The sequence below is a fragment of the Mytilus edulis genome, chromosome 2 (assembly GCF_963676685.1).
Source record: "Mytilus edulis chromosome 2, xbMytEdul2.2, whole genome shotgun sequence".
Taxonomy (NCBI): Eukaryota; Metazoa; Mollusca; class Bivalvia; order Mytilida; family Mytilidae; genus Mytilus; species Mytilus edulis.
This window is the reverse complement of record NC_092345.1, coordinates 31,370,756-31,394,995: the sequence shown is the minus strand read 5'-3', so window position 1 is coordinate 31,394,995 and position 24,240 is coordinate 31,370,756. Positions and strand designations below refer to the sequence as shown.

Here is a 24,240-nt window from a genome sequence, read left to right as displayed (position 1 = left end):
TCTTGGATGACAAGATTAATATATTACTTTAATATTACACTTTTTGAAACCATGTTTGTCAATTTCAATTTCCATTGTATAAATTGTTCATTGTTCATGTGTTGTTTCCGTCTATTTCATGTTTCATTGTTCATGTGTTGTTGCCGTATATTTTAGCCGCTCGTCTTGAGCCTACCCATTTGATCGGATATAACACCCCATATAGCAATTAAATTATACTTTTATTGCCATTCATAACTCTTAACAGACCAATTCACAGACTGGGTTTTATACATCCGACCCATTAACAGACCAGGTTTTAGATAAAAATTGATAAATGTCACCAAAATACAAATTTTCGTATAGATTTTTCACACAATGATATTAATATGGATAACAAACATAATGCCTGTCTTTTTTCAATGTTCAAAATATTGCATGCAAGTAAATCCATCCAACGTGTCATTTTGTGTACATTTTGTATGTGTTAAATGTGTTTAAATTTATTGATAAGAAACCCTCCTTTTCGTTTTATAGATCGTTTATCGAAGCTAGAAAAAAAATTAATTACACCACTGGATTCAGTGCATTGAATTGTTTTGTCAGACATGAATAATTTTTATGATAAAAATATATTTAAAAAGTTATACAATGAAACATACTAAACTTGCAATGATTTTTTCGATAACACCTGATTAACAGACTTTAGCCAACCCGATTAACAAACCAACCGCCGATATAGCCGCATACTCAATATAGATTAACCGACCAATCTCTCGGTTAGTCGAGTGTCGGCCGTGAACTCACAAATGACCAGAGAGATCATTATGATAAGGACTTTAAATTTACAAATTTTCTTCGCTTTAAAAAAAACCTCATATTATTATCTTGTTCGGTAAATCAAAAACTTATTGTATATTAACAATAATCATTTTACGAATATTCTTAAAAACCATGGCCGAAACGACTTTACAAAAGAATGTCCGAACTGGCTGTGTGACCGAAACGTCTTTATGATCACCGTGGTCTAAACCTATTTTCCAATTTGCTGTTTACCATGCAGTTTAATAAAACAAATAACATATCTAAGTTTTGAGGTCGGTGTTGTCAACATGTACGCCATGCTGATTTGACGGAAAATAGTAGTCAACGAAAATAAATTGTTAACTAAGAATTGTAAATCTTTTGAAAGATAATTATGAGAAATTTTAAGAGAGTGATTTTTCTCGGGGTTGCAGTACGCGATTTTTTCTGCTTTGTTCACTTGTCTAGTACATTTACCGACTTTTTCTTAATACGAATAAAAGATAGACATTCCCCCTTTTCCTGCCAAAGTAGGTAAACAAAAAAGCGACGTCCATTTCGTCAATTCGGCTCCCCAACCCTTGTACCGATTTTTCATCATATTGCAACAACCCGTAAATTATTTCTGCTCCATAGCATCCAAGTTACTAGAAATCCAGAAGACAACATAGGATCCAAGCTATACAATACGTAAATAATGGCATACAAAATTTACCCCACGTTAACATCAAATAACATTGATAACTTATTATTTAACAACCAGAATATATGATATTAGCGAGCTCCGTTAAAACAAGGGAGTTATATCATATATTCTGAATGTTTGATGAAAGCCGCAGGTTCCTGGAGTCGGTTTCACAAAAAAAAACTTACAATTAAGATTGATCAATTCAGTATACTTACGATAAGCCTTAGTCGTAAGTTGTTTTGTGTAACCGACTCCTGGTCCGTTATGGGCGCCCGTCGTATTGTTCTGTTGTCAAAGTAAGTAGAATTAAATTCCAATATAAGAATTGGAACTATCTGGAAAAATATGTCTTTGCTTAATATATAGGTGCAACCTTTGTATGAATCTTCAAATTCGAGATGACTCCATAAAACTTCTGTCGTGTTTTAAAATAACAAGCTTTTTATTACATTAGTACATTTTCATAGGGGATTAATAAAGGAACCAAAAAGGGCGAAAACAAAATATAAGTCCGTGTGCTTGTTTCTGAGATATTAGCCATTGAAATTTTGGCGGGAAAATGTTCTCTCTTGATTTTTCATAGCTTTATTTTTGACAAGTTTAAGGATGAAGTTTTTATGCTTTTGTTCAGCGTCTGACTTAATGTTGAAAGACCAGGGTTACGTTCAATATCGTAGCGGCTTCACAGGGCTACGTAGATTTTTGACTACCGAACGTGTAGCTAGCCTAGCTGGATTGAGTTTAATATCGTAGCAGCTACGTAGCCGCTACGTTGCTGCTATCAATATCTATGTAACAACTAGTATATAGCTACACGTTCATAGTGAAAATCTACGTAGCACGACGTAGCCGCTACGATATTGAACGCAGCCCAGCTGCTACCTGGATCTATTTGGCAGATAGGCTAGCTACACGTTAAGTAGTCAAAAATCTGCGTAGCCCTATTGAGATCTGACTATGTAGCTGCTACGATATTGAACGCAACCCTGGCAGATATTTTAATTCAGTTCGTTTTACGAAAATTATCCTTCATTTAGAACATAATTTAACAGTTTCTTATCGATAATTTAGGAAAATGGACATCATTAATATATTAGTTGTACTAACTTGTTTCCCAATGTTTACACTAATGTAATTACCAAATTGAAGTTTTGATAGATGCATGTTTGTCTGCATATCCATTAAATTATGTAATGTGTAGAGCATCATGAAAAAAACTACCCTCAACTTTTAATTACTTGCACACCAATTACCCAAATGTCTATACTGGTTCAAATATTTGATTTTTTATAATGTGTAGGTCTGTCATCGTCGGTTAACAGTAACTGTTCGAGTAATAAGAAACAATGAATATGGTGTATAAATTCATGACTACATACACTTGACAAAACCCAAAGCAACGGGACAGCAATTTTATTGCTGTAAAATTGCTGTTCTTCATATGAAAGTCACAGTGATGCTTTTAACGATATCACTTCAATGTAAGTTCAAGTCGGAATTCTTTGCTGTATGTATATAAAGATTCCGGATTATGTTTTGGTTTTTAATTGCAGGATTACCAAGACATTTTGAGGCTGAATATTTGATCACAAGGGGTTATTTTTCATGATTAATTGGTTGTGTTATTTATTTGGTGTGATCATTTTATTACTAAAGGAAATTGTTTAATGACTACCGAAGATTCCATTTCATTTTTATGGTATTTGCAATGCTCAACAATGAGTGATTACTGACACCCCCCTTACAGCTCTTCTATAAAAGCATGCAATGATCAATTTGCTTGGATGTTTGCAAACAATAGGTAGGCAGAGTTTCAGTTTGTTTTATATATACTGGAATTTGCTTGGACAATAAAAATTGACATGCAATGGAGTTATGTCTATTGTCCAATCAAATTCCATTATATAGTAAACAGACTGAAATAGAATACCTACATTTTGTTTACAAACATCCAAACAAACATAGCAAGCAAGTTGATCAAAGGTTTGCTTTGAATGTTTTTATAGAAAAGCTGTAACAGACTCGATAAATCTACATCTTTGTAAAGTTGTAGGAGCGATCAGGATTAATTGTTGTCCAAACATTTAAACATACCATCAAGGTATAAAGCACAAACACACAACAACTAAATATTTTAACATGTTAGTTATAATTCCCCAATAAACATTTCTTTTAGATATAAACATGTATTTGTTGTGCGCCCGATCTTTACTGGATCAAAATATGCCAAACAATGAAGTAAAAGCAGGCAAAAATTGACTTTTAATCTGATTCCTCCATTTAAATGTTAAGCTGTAGTCGTGATTCTTCGAGACATCTACAACAACATGTCAATTTCATGAAAATTGATGTATACTAGTAAGCCCTGTCAATATATCTCGAGCACCTTGGTAAGATTGAACGGTGTGATATGGACCTTCTAAACCAAAATAACAACCTCAGACTATGTTCTTTGTCGCTATAGCTTCAACAGGTCCATATAACAACGAATTTACTCCGTCAAAAGTCCATTATTATCAGGTTGAGGTCGAAGGTAGGCTTTTGTTCATTATAAATTATTTGGATTAAATCAGTTTCAATAAATTAACATTTTACAACATTAAAAGAAAAAAGTAAAAGAAATGGCACTGACTGTGATGCTAAATGCAAAATATACTGAACTGCCTTGTCATTGTTGGTTCTGGAGAAGATTTTAATAACGTTTTCCAATTACAACTTATTTTAATATTCGGACTTCCAGTGCTTGGATCTAAGACCTTCATATCCTACTTGTGCTTCATTGAAGATACATCTGCAATGACATTGTTGGTTCTAAAGAATGTGTTTAAAGCTTTTGTACATTGGTGAATATACTAAGCCTTGTACTCATAAACAAAGTTGTGCACACAAGATTAAAAGTTGTGCGCATAAATATTCTAAATTTCATCTTTGGCACTTAAGGGGCTCCGTGTGTCAGTACAGTTTGTAATAGTAAACATTGTCTAGCACGATATATCTTTGTTGTGAGCACAAGTCCCTGTTATTCGGAAAGACTTCATCTCTTCTTAGTGAGGACGTTCAAAAACATTTTTTCCTTTGAATGGTCAACTAATGGTCACAAGAATGATATGGTTTGTTAATCAAAACAAATAACCCATGAGAGTCTGTTCAGGCGAGCCCGGAAATAGTTGTCCTCATTATAACGCTGTTATGTCCAATGTCCCTAGATTACAGGGGTAAATTGTCGAGAGAGAGAGAGAGAGAGAGAACGATAAGCACAAATCTGATACAAATGGAAGTTTTTAACGACCTTGACTGGCTATACAGCCCTCGTACGGTCGACTAGGTGCCCGAAGGCGTTTGGTGAGCGTTTGAATAATATTGTGCCATCGGTTAGGACCAGGTGGTGGACGCCATTTTTGAGGACACCATCTTGATTTTGTGAGTTGTTTTGGTTTGGTATGTTGACTATTTTGATGCTATATTCTTCACAACGGCTGCTTTCAGGGCCAGTTTAGTCAGCTTGGCAACCCTCTAACCTCGATGATGTAATACTGGTAGATGAGTCATGGACGTAGTATTAAAGATGACAGGAAGCATTATCAGGACCAAAGCCGTGAGGCAGTGAAATGAAGGTCCATCATCTAACACCTATGATACAGCCCTCGGACGTCAATCGGCATAACACTCCCCCATCTACAATGGGTTTTGGAGTGCATGTTGACGCGGGATTAAACGCACAACCTTAAACGTTTACTGTACAGCGTTGGATTGGCTTCTGTCATCTAAAGTAGTACGTCGTTGATCCATCCAAACTTGAAAGGTAAACCCTCATTGAGGATAGCGGGTAAAGGAGAGCTGGTCCAGCACGTCCGTTCAGCTGAAATGACTGAGAATTGACTGGATTGACAAATCTGATTCTGTTGAAGTAAAGGTCTTAGATATAGGAAGATGTGGTGTGAGTGCCAATGAGACAACTCTCCATCCAAATAACAATTTATAAAATTAAACCATTATAGGTCAATGCACGGCCTTCAACACGGAGCCTTGGCTCATACCGAACAAAAAGCTATAAAGAGCTCAAAAGTTACTAGTGTAAACCTATTCAAACGGGAAAACAACTGAACGGTCTAATCTATATAAAAAACGAGAAACGAGAAACACGTATAAATTACATAAACAAACGACAACTACTGTACATCAGATTTATCTATATATAAATAATACAGTGTTTTACTCATTAGCCAAACATGCAATAACTTATAACATTGAAGTATGTATGATGGACTCATACCTACCATCCATTAGAGCAAAAGTTCGTGCAAACTATAGTAACACCATTGTTGATACGTTTTGTTTTTAATATAGATAGCGGATCACCTTTTAAAAAGGTTCAAATTTGGCAACTCGTTTTGAAGTTAGAAGCCGGTTACCAATCGAAAACTTAAAATATAAAAAGGAAGTCATAACTTTAAAAAAATTATCAAGATGTGTATTAATGATATAAAAACCTCTATAAAACTAATAATGAACACTTATGTGAACTTTTTATAAACTTTTTCTCTACAAAGATCTCAAAACAGATACTGAGACAGAATTTTATTAATCACATTCAAACTTTGAATTTCGTAAACTTAATATTGAATTTAAGATATATGATCAAAATCTTGAACTTGAATTAGGTAAATATATGATATAAAAAAAGTATCGTTTATAACTATTTTCAAGATCAAATGAAAAGAACTGTTTATTACAAGAAACAGTATAACCTTCCCGCACCTCTGAATTATATAACAGAATGGGTTTAAGGGCATGATAAAAAAAAGATATGAACATATTCAATTTGATCATATTTATATATATTCTGTAGTGCCTGTCTTCGGTTGTTATATTTATATTGTTTAGTCTTATAAATACAAAATACCCCGACACATTCACATTTTTTTAATGATTAATTTACCTATACAAAAGTGTTCTTGTTAAAAAAAATCTTTTTTTTTCTTAAATTTTTAGTCGCGATATGGTTTTAATAAAGGTTATTTTTTGGTACAAGTGAAACCCCGTGGTAAATCCCATGTGATCATCGTGATGACGCTCATGTTACTAGCCATGTGATGAAATATCACATGACATCAATAAGAGAAAATGGCAGCGCCCATACAGCTTGTTGTCGCTTTAGCTATAGTTTTTTCATCAGTGCAAACCATTGTTCAAGGACATGGTTATAATGTACAACCATACAAGGAGTCATACTTTGATCAATTTGTAGATCATTTTAATTTCCTTTCATTTGGTCAACAAACATTTAAACAGAGGGTTCTTACTCAAGGTATGTACATTGAAGTTATCCTACTTTCGCTTTCAGTTTGACAGTCTTCATAGTTTATTTATTTATTTCATGGTACTGATTAAAATAATATAGATTACAGTGTTGTATTTTTACGTTTCGTAGCTTTCGGCATGTTCGTATTTTCACCACAAATTCTACGTTTGAGAACAGGAAACGCTGTGCACTGGGAAAATAAAAAGGGCATGCATGCCTTGACCTCAAGAAATAACGTTTGAACCCAACTAAGTTTCAAAGTATTAGAACAATAAATAACTGGATTTTGCTATTCCTTGTTATCCTTCAAAAGGATAATGAGAAAGACGTCTGAGAAGCTCCTCTCAGGTTATTTTATTTATTTCCGCATCAAGAGTCTATCAAGTGACACTCGGACTTGTTTGTTTATTGTGTCATCCCTGCAGACGTGTAAAAGGCGATGCACATCAAAACCCCGGAAAATTTAAATTTTTGAAATAACATAATATATGAGTCATATATATCTAGGTCAAGCCATGTCTTAAAATTCTGTTAGATACACAGGTTCGTCTGTAGTCAGATACGGTTTTGTGGTAAAAACTGTTATTAAAACATGGTAATATTTATCAATTCCTTTTGATGAACCATTTCTTTGCTTTCGTAGATAAATGGTGGAAGAGAGGCTCTGGTCCAATATTTTTTTATACAGGAAATGAAGGACCAATTGATGAATTCTGGGAGAATACTGGATTTGTATTTGATATAGCACCAGAATTTGGTGCACTTGTTGTATTTGCAGAACATGTAAGTTCCGGTTTATAGTTTAGCTAATATTACACATATTATAGATGTAAAGGAGGGAGGACAAATATGTACATGATGTATAAACTTATTTTGTAACATTGTAAATTATACCCCAGAGCATTCCCTTATTACTATTAAAATCATTTGGTTTTTATTGGGTCACACTTTTGTAGGAAATAGCGGTTGTGTATTTATTTTCACATGTACCTCTAGGTCATGTGACAGTTTATTGCTCTAACCATGATAGAGACATTTGTCAATTTTGAATAACTTGTCTTTACCAGGTAATAGTACGTTATTTGTATCTTTGTGTTGCTGTCTTACTTCCGTATAACATGCACCTCTTTTTAATCTTTATCCGTATCTTTATTTACAGAGATTTTATGGGAAGTCCATGCCATTTCCGAGTGACAATTTTAATTCCAAAAACGTAGGCTTATTAACTATAGAACAAGCTTTAGCTGACTATGCTGTATTGTTAACATCATTGAAGAAATCATTGAATGCCACAGGATGTCCGGTTATAGCTTTTGGTGGCAGGTAAGCCATTTCATAATTCTGATGCAAACCACTACGCCAGACTTTCCCTAATTTTTCAAGACTTTGGAACTTTGTCATTATCCATCAAAGTTTGCATAGTCTGGTATCAATTTTTGTTTGGAAACCCGATATTGGCACCATCAATGGGAAAATACTGGTATATTGAGGCCCTATCTACCTGTATCAAGATGTTCCCTATTTGTTAAGGCTCATATATGAATGCCAAACGTTCAATTACGAAGAAAATTAAATCACAAAAAAACTGGAAACGACATAACTGAAACAACCAAAATAACTTCAAAGTGACAAACACTTTGACTTGTATAGGTATTTGCAGGTTATTAGTTTGTATATTGCTAATAGATTGAGGCAAGTAAAGTATTTCTGCTGTTGCACTGACTTACAGTGTAAAAGTGATTAATTCGTCCTGGTGCCAGTGATTCGTATTCTGTGTGAATCAAATGATAGTGACGGAGGTTTTGCCTGGCTTGCATGAATTTTCAAAACACGGCTTATTTATATTAATGTCGAGCAAGGAAAGTTGGGTATATATTTTTTACCCAGAACTTTCTTTATGAAAGACTGCAGATATATTTAAATTGTGCACATTTTTTTCCTAATTTTTCAAGAATTTGGAACTTTGTTTTTCCCATCAAAGTTTGCAAAGTCTTGAACCAATTTTTGTTTTGAAACCCGATATTGGCACCGGTATATTGAGGCTCCATCTACCTGTGTCAATAGTTTCCCTTTTTGTTAAGACCTTTACCCTTGCAACTTCATAAAAAGTTTTAAAACCTTAGTCTTATTTAGGTTGTCCATATTCCATCATTATGGAACTGTTTAACGATTTCTCGTTCCTTTTTAATTTTTATATTTCTATATATTTAAATGTTTAAAGCAATGGTTTTATCCACGAGTTGTTGGTTACAGACTGTGGTGGTTACATTGTGAATTAAATGTGCTTAATGGGTTATAAATTAATGCCAAGAAAGGGTTATTTCAGACTAATAGTACTTTGTCCTACAAGTTCCTTAGACTATCCGATTCCATTAGATGGAAGTTACAAGTACATTTAAAAGTATCACGAAATGACCTATCTCAGTTGCTGTTAGCAGGTGTTTTAGTTCGGACAGCTAATAGCTTTTTATAATATTACGCATATACGTTTGGTGACTTTTATATAGTTACTGTTAAATTTATAACGAGTTATAAAATTGTCGTATGCAATGCTTTCTTGATATCGATTTTTTTCTTTCTCTTATAACAGTTATGGAGGGATGCTGAGTGCATATATGAGGTATAAATATCCTGGTATCATTGCAGGCAGTATAGCTTCGAGTGCTCCTATTTATCTTCTAGATCCAAATTTTCCAAAGACATTCTTTTGGAAAACTGTCACAAAGGTGTGTATTTTATTTTTCTAATAACCTGTCTTTTTAGATTAGTCAACATTAAACATATCCTTAGAGTTCACATCTTCATATTCAAAATCGCCAAACCCTACTTTTTTCAATGGGACATTCCAACGGAAGAAACGGTTTCAACATATCTGCCACACTTATGAACACACACGTGCGACATGTTGTTTTTATTGATGATTAACTGTTAAATACTTTCCTTCACATTTATTGTCGCAGCGAATCAATATTTTTTTTTTACATAACAGCATGATCCTAGCTATCCATAAGATTTATGAATGGTTCTGAACATCATTCAGTCTCTTCTCAAATTGTACGCGAACCACAAATACTACCATAAAACGGCTATTGTGTGCTGTCTTCAACCGAAAGCTATTTGGTAAACTGTATATGTATATTTATTTATATATATTGCTGATTATCATTAGGTAAGGCCGTAATGCTCACCCCTATTCCTCACTTCCCTTTATCTAAAAAGTCTAATTTTACCTGATTATAAAGGGCATGGATCCAGGTAAACGTTATCTCAGATAAACACATTATACATCTTTTGCTTTCAAATATATGGATTGAGTGTTTTTGATGTAGTTTAAATCTTGAAATAACACCTAAATCATCATAATACATTGATCCATATTTTAGGACTTCAACGATGCATCTTCGAAATGTGTAGCAAGAGTAAGAGATGCATTTAGTATAATGAATACAACAGCTGCCAAAGGAGGTACGTCTGCACAACTAATAGTTATCAAAAATACCGGGATTATTATTTAGTACGCCAGACGCGCGTTTCGTCTACATTAGACTCATCAGTGACGCTTGTATCAAAATAGTTATAAAGCCAAACAATACAAAGTTGAAGAGTTTGTTTCCTTCAAAATACTCTGACAACTGCTCCATGAAAACTCTTTTATGACTTGAACAGCGGTATACTATTGTTGCTTTACATTTTGTATTTACAAAACTGATTGCATGAGATGTCGATGCTTGTCATCAAAGTTTTCCCTGACATTAGGTTTCTACTCCAAAAATGAAATGGATAAGATTCAGATTCAATAATTTGTTAGAAAACATAAAGTGTAGGTCGTTTTTTGTCAAAACAAAGGTGAAATATATCACAAGGATATCCAATCTCATACTTGTCATCAAAGTTTCCCTGACATAAGGTTTCTAGTCCATAAGTTGAATGTATAAGATTCAGATTCAATCATTTTATTAGGGAACATATAGTGTAGGTCGTTCTTGTATTTATCAGATTGAGATAAAAAAAAAGAAAGGCGAAAGATAGGAAATTCATCTCATCTAAGACAAACTCACAACACATGGCAGATATAACCAATACTTATGTTTAGGGAATATGCATGGTAGAACAATATTGAATTTCTAAAAGATCTAGTTAATTACTTAGTTAGAAAACATGCATAGAAGGTCAATTTTGATATCGATAAAACGTGTAATCTATATCTATTATAATAGTTATCAAAGGTCTACCAGGATTATACTTTAGTACGCCAGACGGGCGTTTCGTCTACATAAGAATCATCAGTGACGCTCATATCAAAATATTTATAAAGCCAAATAAGTACAAAGTTGAAGAACATTGAGGATCCAAAATTCCATAAAGTTGTGCCAAATACGGCTAAGGTAATCTATGCCTGGGATAAAAAAAAATCCTTAGTTTTTTGAAAAATTCGAAGTTTTGTAAACAGGAAATTTATAAAATGACCATATTATTGATATTCATGTCAACACCGAAGCGTTGACTACTGGGCTGGTGATACCCTCGGGGACGAAACGTCCACCAGCAGTCGTCATTGTTTTATGCCATTGTTGTATGCTGTTTTTGTCTCTTGGTCAAGTTTTATTGTCATGGCTTTGTGAGTTCGCTTTCGGATTGTTAGTTTAATTACTGGAAAGTGTTTGATTACATTATAAGTCCTTTTCTATAGCATTTAGTAAACAGATTTTATATAGAACATCGATCTTCTAAGTAAGTGTAAAGGCGCAAATACAAATATGTGTTCTATGAGTTTTTTGTTTTTTATGTAACATGGCTGTCTAATGATAGTATTATGCATTTTTATTTCAGCAGTCATATTTTTTGACACAAAATAATTGATCAGATACAGTATATACCATACATTTTAATGTTGGGTTTTTTTTGTAGATTTTAGTACAATATCTTCCAAGTTCCATCTGTGTAATAAACTGACTGATCTAGTGCAATATCGCCATTTGTTACTATGGATACGTAATGCTTTTGGGTCATTGTCAATGATGGACTATCCTTATCCAACAGACTTCTTAGCAAATCTACCGGCATATCCAGTTAAGGTAATGATTCCATTATATAAGCCTAAATCGGATCTTTAGAATAAAGTTGAATTTCTGATGGCATGAAAATTTGAAACTGCTAGAATTGATTTTTTTTTGTAAAGAGTTTTGTTTGTTCAAAATTGTTAGTTCATTTCAAAATATTTCGCTGAATCAATATTTCGGATTATATTAACAAAGCTATATTAGTAGAGTTTAGGGGACATTTAAAAACAAAATCAGACAGCAAATGTTAACAAGTTTTAAAGTAGGTCCGCCATTGACAGAATTTAAAGTACGAAACGGCATTATTTGATTCACATGCATTTGGTGTTATTAGATCAAGAAAATTACTTAATAGATTACCTCATGTATCTTATTTTATTTTAGAAAAGATGCACATTTGCATGTTGTGTCGACTAATATATCATTTGTTTTTGCGTTTCTCTGTGATGAAAGTTCTTGAGTGTGTTTGTACTGTATTTCTGTCACATAGTGTTGTATTTTTAGTGATATTTTTGTAACATTGTTATAAAGCGAGAGGTGTGGCAAGCCATAACTAGGTGCAACCCATCATGTTTTCTAAAAATGTCCTGTACTAAGTCAGAAACATGGAAGTTATACACATACCTTGTTCCCATGTATGTTGGCGTTTGTTTTTGTTGCACTTCAGTGTTCGTGTTGTTCCTTTGCTTTCCTCTTATAGTTGATGTGTTTCCCTCGATTTTAGTTTGTAACCTGGATTTGTTATCTCTCAATCGATTTATGACTCTTAAACACGGGTATACTACTATTATTGTAATTGATTAATGTTTTGAAAATAAAGAGCATTGCGAAAATGAATGTAATGACATACAGGAAGTCCCTCTCTGTTGGGCTATTTTTGTACGACTGCAAAAAAAAAAATTGGGGATCATATAATGATATGATGTCGTCGTTGTCGTCGTCCGAAAACACATTTGGTTTCAAGACAATAACTTTAGTTTACGTCAATGGATCTCTTCAAAATTTGTTAAGAAGGTTTAATACCACAAAAGGAAGGTTAGAATTGATTTTGGGGATGCTGATTCCAACAGTTTAGGGGAAAGGTGCCCAAAAGGGGTCCAAAACAAGCATTTTTCTACCTTCAGGATGATAATTTGTGTATAAGTATTTCAATTGCTCTTAAATTGTACCACAATGTTTAATACTTCAAGTAGAAGGTTTGGATATATTTTGGGTTTATGGTTCCAACAGTTTATTAATTAAGAGCCAACACGGGGCTAAAAACAAGCATTTTTCTGGACAATAATTTGTGTGTAAGTGTATGGATCTCTCTGACATTGTACCATAAAGTTCTATACCACAAAAGGAAGGCTAGGATTAAGTTTGGGGGTTATTGCCCCTTACATGCAGGAATCAGGGGCAAAACAAGGGCCAAAAACAAGCATTATTTTAGTTTCAAGACAATAACTTGTGTTTAAGGTAGATTCATGGTATACCGCCATCTTGGATTGTACAATCACAGTACAAAATCGGTCTAGTTATTTGCCTAAATCTGCAAATTTGGAAACAGATTTGCAATTCAATGGTTAGACTGTTTTTTTCTATTTCAAGAAAACTTGTTAATAAATCGTATTATTCAAAATATTTTAACAAATATCATTTTTTTTTGTTTCAAAATTATTTTTTTCAAATGAGCCATTTAAGGGGAGATAACTCTTTTAGTACAAATTTTATACTGGGCTAATAGGGATTTTTTTAATTTTTACTTGTATCAAGAAAACAAGTTCGGTGACACCATGTTTTCTTTTTATTTTCTTAAAACATATTATGAAGCCTTTCTTCTCACAATTTATTTCAAAATTCTATCTCATAGAATTTTTTTTATGCACACTAATGTGTTTTTTCATGAACAAGCTAACCAATTTTTGGCAATTTTCAACGACTCATAGCTTGAAAAATAGCACGGTGACCCATAATTTTTATTAAATTTTTGAAAAGAGCATAGTAAAATCTTCATTTTGGCAAATTATAAAAAAATTCTGTCTCAAAAAATATATACTTGTGATCTACCTTAAGTGTGTGGATCACTCTGATTTGTACTGCAAAGCTTCAAACTACAAAGGAAAGGCTGGGATTGAGTGTTGGGATAATTGGTCCAAGGATGGATTCAAAAAGTCTTGGGAGGGGGGATCCCATATTTAAAGGGGTTCATTTTTTTTCAAAATGTTTGAAAAGTTTCAAGAAGAAATCTTTATTTGCACCGTATTGCGCAATAGATTTGTCAGATCCTGTAATTTGTGTTGTGTCAGAAACCTATACTGTTCAGGATTCAACCTCTGTGGTCGTATCAGGCTGCGCTCAGCGAAGCATTCTATTTCCAAATAATTTCATCAATGGTCTAGTACAGCAGACAATATGAAATAAATCATATAATCTTGGTTTAAAAGACATTCCTGTAGATTAACTGTTTATAAAATTATTTACACCACAATTTTCTACCAGTAGGTACAGATGACCGTTGTCACGGTTTGTCACAACTTTGTTTTATAATTTTTGGTTTTAAAAGCTTTTTGACTACGTACTTGGTTTTGTTTCTAACTGTTTTGAATTTAGTGGCACTAAACTAATGAAAGCAGTAGTTTTTCTGGTGTTCAAAAATTGAAAACAACACGTATAATAATTCCATGTGTCCGAAGCGCTTTTTTTTTTTTTTACCTTCACCAGGAACGCTTAAAGCCAAACATTTCAAATTTCAAAGAAGGTACTAATCGGGTTAAAAATATAAAAAATAAGGGAATCACATGAACTCCATAAGAAGTGAGACAGGGTGCGTCGACAAAGTCAGTGTCACCTACTATATTTGCTTGTAATAGACTGAACGCGCATCTGACATACATAATTTATATAAGCGTGGTATACTTGGTGTTTTTAAAATCACTATTCTATAAAGAGATATGAATGACTATTGTACATCAATCACAAGTAGAACTACTCTAGATATTTCTTAGTCGTGATTTCAAGTATCTGATGTGATGCATTGAAAATATTAAACTTATCAGAGCTTTAAGTTTGTTAAGTTGTTACATTTAATTTGTCAAAGCACATTATATTGAATAATAATACATGTACAACTGGAATGCAACTATTTTTGGTGATAAACACGAAAACATGATTATATCTATGAATTCGGTGGTTACAATAGCAGTGGTCAGTATAGATAACCCTGTCCTAATAAGAATTTTTGATAAGTTTAGAGAAACTTTCTGAGGTAATATATTACCAATTCAGTTATGCTGGTAGATTTTAGTCAGATGATGACTTACTGTTACAAAATGATAGAAATTATTATAAATTAAGGAATGTATCTCCCTCATGCAAAGCTCTGATTCCTTTCACGGATTTGGCTATACTTTTTGGACCTTTTGGATTATAGCTCTTCATCTTATATATAAGCTTTGGATTTCAAATATTTTGGCCACGAGCATCACTGAAGAGACATGTATTGTCGAAATGCGCATCTAGTGCAAGAAAATATGTACCGTTAATTTTATTACTGCAAATAATGCCACTTAAAGTTAGATTGTCTAACAATTGAAAAATAACCAATTAATAGTGATAAGAAGTTTTGATATTTAAACAATTTACACATTTTCACTGGATTTATGTCGTCTCATTAATCGTGGTAGTTTAAAAAAAAACATCCAATCTTTTGTTGATATATATTTAAAGTTGAAAATATTGTTGTATAGCTACCTCTTTATATATTTCTTTTAAATAGTATGATATGCTACGACCTCCTACGAATCCATGGCCTGATTAAATGCCTTAAGTGTCAATATTTGAAATGTCTAAAACTGTAAGACTTTCGTCAATTGTCATAGGTTCGAACAACTAAAGTAGAATGTTTTCTAGACTAAGAGATAGAGTAACAGGTTATGCAATTACTGTATCTTCTATCATTGAATGACAAAAGTAACAGAGTTCCAAAAATGAGTGTCCTTGAGGAAATAAATCAAATATGTAACAAATAGTTGATACTGTCTTAAACATGTGTGAGCATCCTGTGCTATTTTTTGATATGATAAATGTAATCGTGACACAACCTATATACTGGCTGTGGTTCAAAATGGACAATAAGACAGAAGGCGGTGAGATGGATCCACTTGAATGATATCATCTACATCTACTGGATAATTTACTTGTTATACATATAAATGTTTAAAGAAACTTTAAATTCTATAAAAAAAATATTCTGAAATACTGCCAGAGGTTTAAAAGTAATATCACAAACATACAGAACTCTAAGAAAATTCAAAACGGATAGTTCCTAATCAAATGACAAAATCAATAGCTCAAACGTATGAACAAGAATTGTCATATTCCTTACTTGGAACATGCGTTTTCTTAAGTAGAAAATGGTGGATTAAAAGATCTCGCTGTTAAATACACAAACTATTTGGGTGTAAATAGAATAGCCATAATCATCCAAATTTAAGTTTTCATCTTTAATAGTTTTAATCTCAATTTGTATGTTCGGTTATATAAAAAGATTTACTTGCAAACAGGTAAACTGGCTTGAAGGGCAATATTCTATATTTTCTTTTTTAATCAATGCTGGTAATTTTGAAATATTGATGACTTGTGATAATAACTTTTCTCATTTTGTAGGAGGCATGTAGTTATTTGATGGAAGAAGAGGATTCTGTTGTAGGACTTTCCAAGGCGGCAGGTATGAAGACATAAAGGCAACAGTAGTATACTGGTGTTCAATAGTCATTACTATATTAAGCAAAAACAAATCCGTATAACAAATGAAACCGGAGAAAACACATCAACGATCAGGGAAAACTACGGAACAACAGAAACACTTCACTACAAAAATACAACAATACAAATTGACATTATATTAAACTACAATATGAAACATATTCCAATATAAAAGCTAGAACACTGAGTCTTTTATGTGGCATGAATATAGCAAATCGGTTATTAAGGAACCTCAAGAAATTCTAAAAGGTTTTTTTTTATAATATGTTTATATTGACATAAAGAACATTACCATTTAACCCAAAACGACCAAAAATATATATTGCATTTCTCATGTTGATTACAGATGTTTTATCACAGTGTATTTGTAAAATTAAGGATTTATAAAATAATTGAAATTTCAGGAGTTTATTAGCGACTTAATAAAAAAAAAAATTTGACTAGCAGTTTTACAAAATCACTGAAATAATAAATAAGTTTTTGTCCAGATCAACTTAGTGAATTTGGGGGAATTAGTAAAACGGGTTATAAATTGTTACTACTTATTGAATCTCAATGTATTACAGGTTTGTTTTACAATGGTACAAACGGGTCTCTGAAATGTTTCGATATATTTTCGGAGTATATAGAATGTGCTGATCCGACCGGGTGCGGCACTGGAGATGCTGGGGCGGCGTGGGATTATCAAGTATGTGTATAACATGTTACGTTTTTCTTACGCATAGTCCTTAATGTTCTTCAATTTCGTACTTAATTTGGCCGTTTAAACTTTTGATACGAGCGTCACTGATGAGTCTTTTGTAGACGAAACACGCGTCTGGCGCAAATACAAAATTTCAATCATGCATGGTATCTATGCTGAGTTTATTTTCATATAATATATAGTTTACCTGTCATGTAAGTCAAAACGAACATTATTGAGAAATGAAATTGTTTTTGAAATATTTTTGTTTCTAAAAGTAGCTTTAAAAAAAACTCATTATCACAGTAGAAAGTTGAAGAAAGCCAACAACTTCTTTCCACTTTCGATCTTAAAACAAAACTTATGATTCATTCATGTGTACAAAGTGGGTATTGAGCTAAACATCAACCACATAAAAACACAACAAAGCCATGACGTCAAATTGTCAAAAGTATGTTATTCATCAAGTGTTATTTTTAAAGTTACCTTTGCAATATGATTCTGCTCTATTATGCGATAAACATAAACGAGTTGTGTATATTGTGTGTGTAAATGATATTGTGAAGTGGACAAAATTAAGAGTTTGTGTGGCGTATCCTGTTAATGGAACAAGTTCTATGTCAGTCAAATTCTCAAAGAATGGTTTGCAAACAATTTATCAGAGATCGCTATCAATTCGAAATTCCCTTATTGACACAAAAGATTAAAACAACCACAAACGACGTTTCAAAATAGGACTGGTCACATAGGTAATTGTATATTGTTATATTTGATGATTTATCCCATGAAAATCGTAACTAATTGCTAAAACAACAAAAATAGTTACATCTTCAAATGTGTGGCTTGGAAGTGACTTTAATGTTTTGGAATTTTGGATTGATGCTCTTCAACTTTGTACTTGTTTGGCTTTATAAATATTTTGATATGAGCGGCACTGATGAGTCTTATGTAGACGAAACGCGCGTCTGGCGTACTAAATTATAATCCTGGTACTTTTGATATCTTTTTAAATGACAATCATATGAACATACAATCCTAAAATCTAATCCCTAGAAATAACACAATCAGTGTAACAAATATTATACATAACATCCTGCTTCCTTTACAAAATACACGATGCCATAAAGTTAAAACTAAATTGATTATAATAATTTGTACAGTTAGGTTTTGCAAAACACATGTCAGAATTGTTTGTATTGTCCTCCTTTGGGAAAATGCTAAGGTTCCCTTAGATCTTAATTTGCGTCTGCAAAATACAGTTATTATTAAATATATCTGAAGAATAATAGTTATGCAATACACACAATGTGATCTGGCACAATAAAATGAGGTTGAGATGAAGACCAAGAAAATAGATACATGGACTATAAAGCTTTACTTATAAATTTTTTACTCCATTTGATGGTAAAAGGTATGGTAGGAATTAATCCACTGCAATAACACAAGACATAGAAATCTATTTCACAGTTTAACAGGATAAAACGTTGTATTCCTTACCTAGGGAGGTCTCATCCTGGATGACTTCCACAAAGAACAGATTTTTACATACAACGATATACTATATATGCTTAGATGGGTTTTGTTCATTGTTGAAGGCCGTACGGTGACATATAGTTGTTAATTTCTGTGTCATTTTGGTCTCTTGTGGAGAGTGTCTCATTGGCAATCATACCACATATTCTTTTTTATATTTACACTACATGTGTATTTTTTAAAAGGCTTGTACCGAGGTTAGACTTCCACAAGGAACAGATGGTACAACAGATATGTTTCCAGTTCTTCCGTTCACAGACGAAATAAGACAAAAATATTGTTTTAAACGTTGGGGAGTGGTACCTAGAGATTCCTGGGGAAAAGTACAGCTGATAAATTTAGGTAGCTATAGATAGGTAGTTGTGCCACTGTGACAAACTGACATGACATGATGTCATAAGTTGTGTCAAATTTTAAACTTGGTCATACCTTGCAAGTAGGATTAATTTTGCCTATGAGATTACATTTTTTTATCAAAAGCTACATGACATATAGGATTATTGACTTCCCCTGTTAGGAATTATAATTAATTATTTTCTCTTAGATTATGTAATAAATAGGATATTACAAATACAATTGTGAACTCAAGGTATTTTAAATCTGAAGGTACCAATCTTGTATTACAACTCCAGACTTTAAAAATTCTTTCATCTTTTGGGGGATATCAATCCAGGAAAGTGGAAGGATATCATATTTACTGGAAGTGGTGCGGCCTAGTAAAAACAGCAAACAGAAAGTAGAAAAAATGTTTTGACTTCAGGATTAAGTAACTTTTTATTCTTCGTGGCATGACCCACTTTTTTTGGATGAAATCACAATTTTACATTAGTACATACATGATATAAACATGATTTTTTTTCTATGTAGCATTTTTTATTTTTTTATTTTCAAAGATCAGCTGTTTTGCATGTAAGCATATGGAGCAGTCAATTACAAGACTGCAACCTGAAGTAAAATTTAAAAAAAACATGACCCCATAACATTAGTGTCAAATATCATCTCAGTACAATTTATTTCCTTGGTATCTATCATAAAAATCAGTATAAATGCAGGAATAACTGTAAAAATATATCATGCGAAGTTTTTCTTGATGGAGTATTAAAAGTTAAGTAAAAGAATACTAGAAAATGGCATAATGTCTTGTTATCTCAAGTTTTTTTTTTCATCTTAAAGAAACAATAGATTTCGCACAGTCGTAAAAAATGGCAACTGTATCAAACAATATTAAAGATGACTAATGTTGCTAATGTCAATAAAACGGCATGTTAGACATATTTAGCATTGTGAAAAAAATTAGATATAGCACAATGATTTAAATGTCATATTACAAACGACCACATTAAAAACTTTCTTAGAACTTTGAATACAACCTTTAGTGTTATTAATTATTTGTACATCTTTTCTTTTATTATATCCCTCATGATTTCAGCGTTTGGTCAACATATTTTACTGATATGAATTTGTTTTAAAATGAAGGTGTTTTGTCTAGTTTTGACTATCAACTGTTCAAACATTTCCCCCAAACTCAATAGTACCACAGTATATGGTTACATAATGAATGATTGAATTACAAAAATGCGTAAAATGAAAAAAATGAAAAAAATATGAACAAATATGAACAAATATGATGCTCCAGGCATTTGCATGTATTTATTTATAGTATTCTGACACGTTTTTCCTTTGATAGATCTGAAAGGTGCTAGTAACATAGTATTTGCTAATGGCAACTTGGATCCATGGATGGGAGGAGGGGTAAGTTCGGATTTGATTTATGTGTTTTAACGGCACTTTTAAGCACTGCGTTTTGGTTATTTTGTGCTGGCCAGTTTTTATTGGTAGAGGAAGCCGGAGTGCCCGGAGAAAATGACCGACTTTCGATAGGAAAACAGACAATCCTAGTCAATAAAGATTTGAGTGCACCCGCACGTGCGGGGTTAGAACTCACAACCTCAGTGCTGACTGGCTAGTGATTACTTAGACAATTTGGCCATCGAGGCCCCTGGCGAGTTCGGAGGTGTATTAAGAGCAGTGATAAAAAAAATATTGGGAAGCACTTTACCGGTAACCTATCCTAAAGTGTAAGCTTTCATATGAGGGCTTATACTCAGATAGGATATGTAGTTTTTAAGACTTGGAAAACATATGCATATATTGAGTGTAAATTTGTGAAACTCAACCGACTGATACATTAGACAACAGTTATTGTTTGGATCTTCAATTTATTTAGTAAGTGTTTTGAGACAGATTATTTCATATTGGACACACAGTATACTTCATAATTGAAAATACCATTTTAAATCATTATTGGTATTAATATTATACTGTGTACCATTTTCACCGTGTATCATCGTACAGCGGATATAGGTACTAACCAAGCCTGCATGATCGATTTTGAACTGATACGGTAACGAAAATCTTTGTTTTGTTTTATCAACATTTAGTGTACATTTCTCAACATCTGAAAATCCTGCTAAAAAAAATTTCGCATCGATTTTTTCCTATTTATAAGACAATTTTTATATTCTAATAAGAACAATTAACTATTAAATGAGCAAATAGTAGTGAATGTCAACACCAACTTTCAATTTCGATACAATCGTCGTTTTACCTGAAAGAAAGCTAATTAATACAGGGCAAAAGTAATAGTTACCAACTTTTTGGACAAGTATTTGCACATGTTTTTAGTAATCGTTCTTGTTTCGGAAAAATAATGAGACATCTCTTATCATCAACCTACGACCAAATCATTTCTTTAAACAACAGTCATGTTTAGATTGAGGTACACATTGATTTTTTGTGAACAAAACAAAAGGATTTTCGTTACCGTGTGAGGTCAAAATCGATCACGCCCGCTTGGTTTGTACCTATATCCGGTGTACTGATGATACACGGTGATTTTAAACATAAAAGCCGTCAGGTCTTACTTCTATTTTATTTTTTTAATGCTCCAATACGTTTTATATAATGTTATAGCTTTTATCGGCTTGCGATTTGTTATATGTATAATCTGTCCTTTCACATATTGATTTACAGATCTTCCCTCTAACACAATGTGTATATGTGTTCCTATGCACGCATGGGTGTGTTCCCAACGCAAACACTTCTCAACAAGTTGATAAGTAAGAAAGTCGAAAATACACACTACAAATGTGTACAGCCATCATCACAAATTCATTGACCTTTACAAGTTGTTTGTGTCTCAAAGTGCAGTCGACATGTTAGTGGACCTGGATTTGATGTCACATGAATAGACAACTTATAGGAACACTTATCGAGTGTTTTCAATTGCCTTGTGTGACAGGAAATCAATCACATGGTAATGGTTAACATTGTGTCATTCATTAATAGTGTGCCCATGTGATTCAAAACATTCAGATAAAGTTTTAAACCGCAATAGACTTCCTGACATTGTTATATATAATAATGATGATAATAATACTACTACAATGTATATACTAATAATAATAATTTAATAATAAAGGTATACAAATGATCTTTTACTATTGCATGACAGGTGCTGTCGACCTCAAACCCAGGAATAAAAGTTATATTAATTGAAGGTGGAGCTCACCATTTAGATTTAAGGTACGTTGTTTTAATCATATTTGACCTGAAAACTTGTTATTCCAAAAGCGTGAAATATTGGCTTCTTATCGTGAGGCAAAGAAATACAAATTAAGAGCACCTAGAATTAAGAATAACATGATTGTGTACAAAACGTAGCTTTTATAACATTCGACTAATGCTTTATATATATCTGAAATTTCAGTAGATTCTTTCAAAATGGTAAAATCAATTCATTTGTTATTTGCAGTATTATTATTCTTTGACGTGTTTATTTTAACAGTTCTGTGTACTAATTAAACTCAGCAAAGATACTAGGATTGAAATTTTATTTTTGTGCCAAACGCGCGTTTTGTCTACAAAAGTCTGATCAGTGACTAATAAACTCATCATAGATACCAGGATTTAATTTTTTATCCACGCCAGACGCACTGTCTACAAAATACTCATTAGTGACGCTCGAATCCAAAAAAGTTAAAAAGGCCAAACAAAGCACGAAGTTGAGGAGCATTGATGACCAAAATTCCAAAAAGTGTTTACCAAATTCATCTATTCATGATGTAGAAAAGCCTTAGAATTTTTTTTTAAAATTATATACAGTTAATTCGTAAATATAACCATTTCGTATTAGCGCAGTAGTGCTAACTACTGAGCTGGTGATACTCTCGGGGAACCAAAACTCAGGCATGTTTGAAAATTGTTTTTTTTAGTATTTTAACCATCCTTATGTATACTTATTTTTCATAACCTCAGAAGTGCCAATCCCATGGACCCAGCAAGTGTTAAACAAGCACGTGTAGTGCAAAAACAACAAATACAACAATGGATTAATCAGTGGAGACAGAACGTCTACCGCATATAAGTAAACAAACATGAGAGTCATGATGACACATGGTGCTAATAAAACCTCCGAAGATATATCTCAATTATAGAACAGTTAACCTGTTATATTTTTTTTCATTTGGCATTTATCATTGATCTCAATATGTTATCATTTTGTTAAAAAATAAAAGTTATAACTTAAAAATCCGACATTTTACTGTAAAAGTTGAAATCTCAGTTTTTATTTATTCAGGAAACAAGTTGTGAAGTTGATACTAAATTGCGTGCTTTGATTTATCCTTAGATGATAGTCTAAAGTCCGTTATATTTCTATAAATCTTCAAACATAAATTTATAAAAAAAAGGATTTTTTAGAGGAAATTTAAAAGAATAAAAAGATGAGGTATGATTGTCATTGAGGTAACTCTCGACTAGAAACAAAACGACAAAAAAATGAACAATAATAGGTCACCGTACGGGCTTTCAAAATCCATAACGCATAGTCAACGATATAAGGTCCAAAAACGACAAATGTGAACAATTCAGAAGGGAAAACGAACGGCTTGACTTATGTACAAAATAATAAACAAAATACAAATAGAATATACAGCAACAAATGACATTCACTGAAGTACTTGTGACAGGCACCTACAGAATGGGTCTGTTTGTTTTATCCACGCATCGTTGACAATATAATGGAATTTGATGCAACTGTCATACAAGTGAGAGGTTTAGCTAGCTATAAAACCAGGTTCAATCCACCATTTTCTACATAATAAAATGCATTTACCAAGTCAGGAATATGGCAGTTGTTATCCATTCGTTTGATGTGTTTGAACTTTTGATTTTGGGACTTTCCTTTTTAAATTTTCGTCGGAGTTCAGTATTTTTGTGTTTTTACTTTTTGGCAAAGTATAACATATTCGAAGGCCCCAACTCTCCCCTAAAATCAACAAAACAAAACGGTTTATATGGTGAATTTATGGTTATCTATTCGTTTGATGTGTTTGAGCTTTTGATTCTGCCATTTGATTAGGGACTTTCCGTTTTGAATTTTCCT

The 24,240-nt window shown here is 32.7% G+C and overlaps 1 protein-coding gene across 1 annotated transcript; it reads left to right on the top strand.

Moving 5' to 3' along the window:
* The first annotated feature begins 6,564 nt into the window (after positions 1-6,564).
* LOC139511942 (dipeptidyl peptidase 2-like) lies at positions 6,565-23,385 on the top strand. The gene is made up of 12 exons (XM_071299140.1): positions 6,565-6,779; positions 7,417-7,556; positions 7,933-8,096; positions 9,364-9,499; positions 10,157-10,238; positions 11,682-11,848; positions 16,481-16,541; positions 17,146-17,267; positions 18,980-19,136; positions 20,482-20,546; positions 22,309-22,379; positions 23,112-23,385. The coding sequence occupies exons 1-12, from the start codon at positions 6,596-6,598 to the stop codon at positions 23,218-23,220; spliced, it is 1,458 nt and encodes a 485-aa protein (XP_071155241.1). The 5' UTR covers positions 6,565-6,595; the 3' UTR covers positions 23,221-23,385.
* The last annotated feature ends 855 nt before the right edge of the window (positions 23,386-24,240 follow it).

What these genes read in the sequence shown, in the direction of transcription:
- LOC139511942 (XM_071299140.1), top strand. Translation starts at nt 6,596, where the DNA reads ATGGCAGCGCCCATACAGCTTGTTGTCGCTTTAGCTATAGTTTTTTCA. An exon ending in AGGACTTTCCAAGGCGGCAG is followed by an intron (nt 16,542 to 17,145) that starts GTATGAAGACAT and finishes AATGTATTACAG; the next exon opens with GTTTGTTTTACAATGGTACA. An exon ending in AGTACAGCTGATAAATTTAG is followed by an intron (nt 19,137 to 20,481) that starts GTAGCTATAGAT and finishes TTCCTTTGATAG; the next exon opens with ATCTGAAAGGTGCTAGTAAC.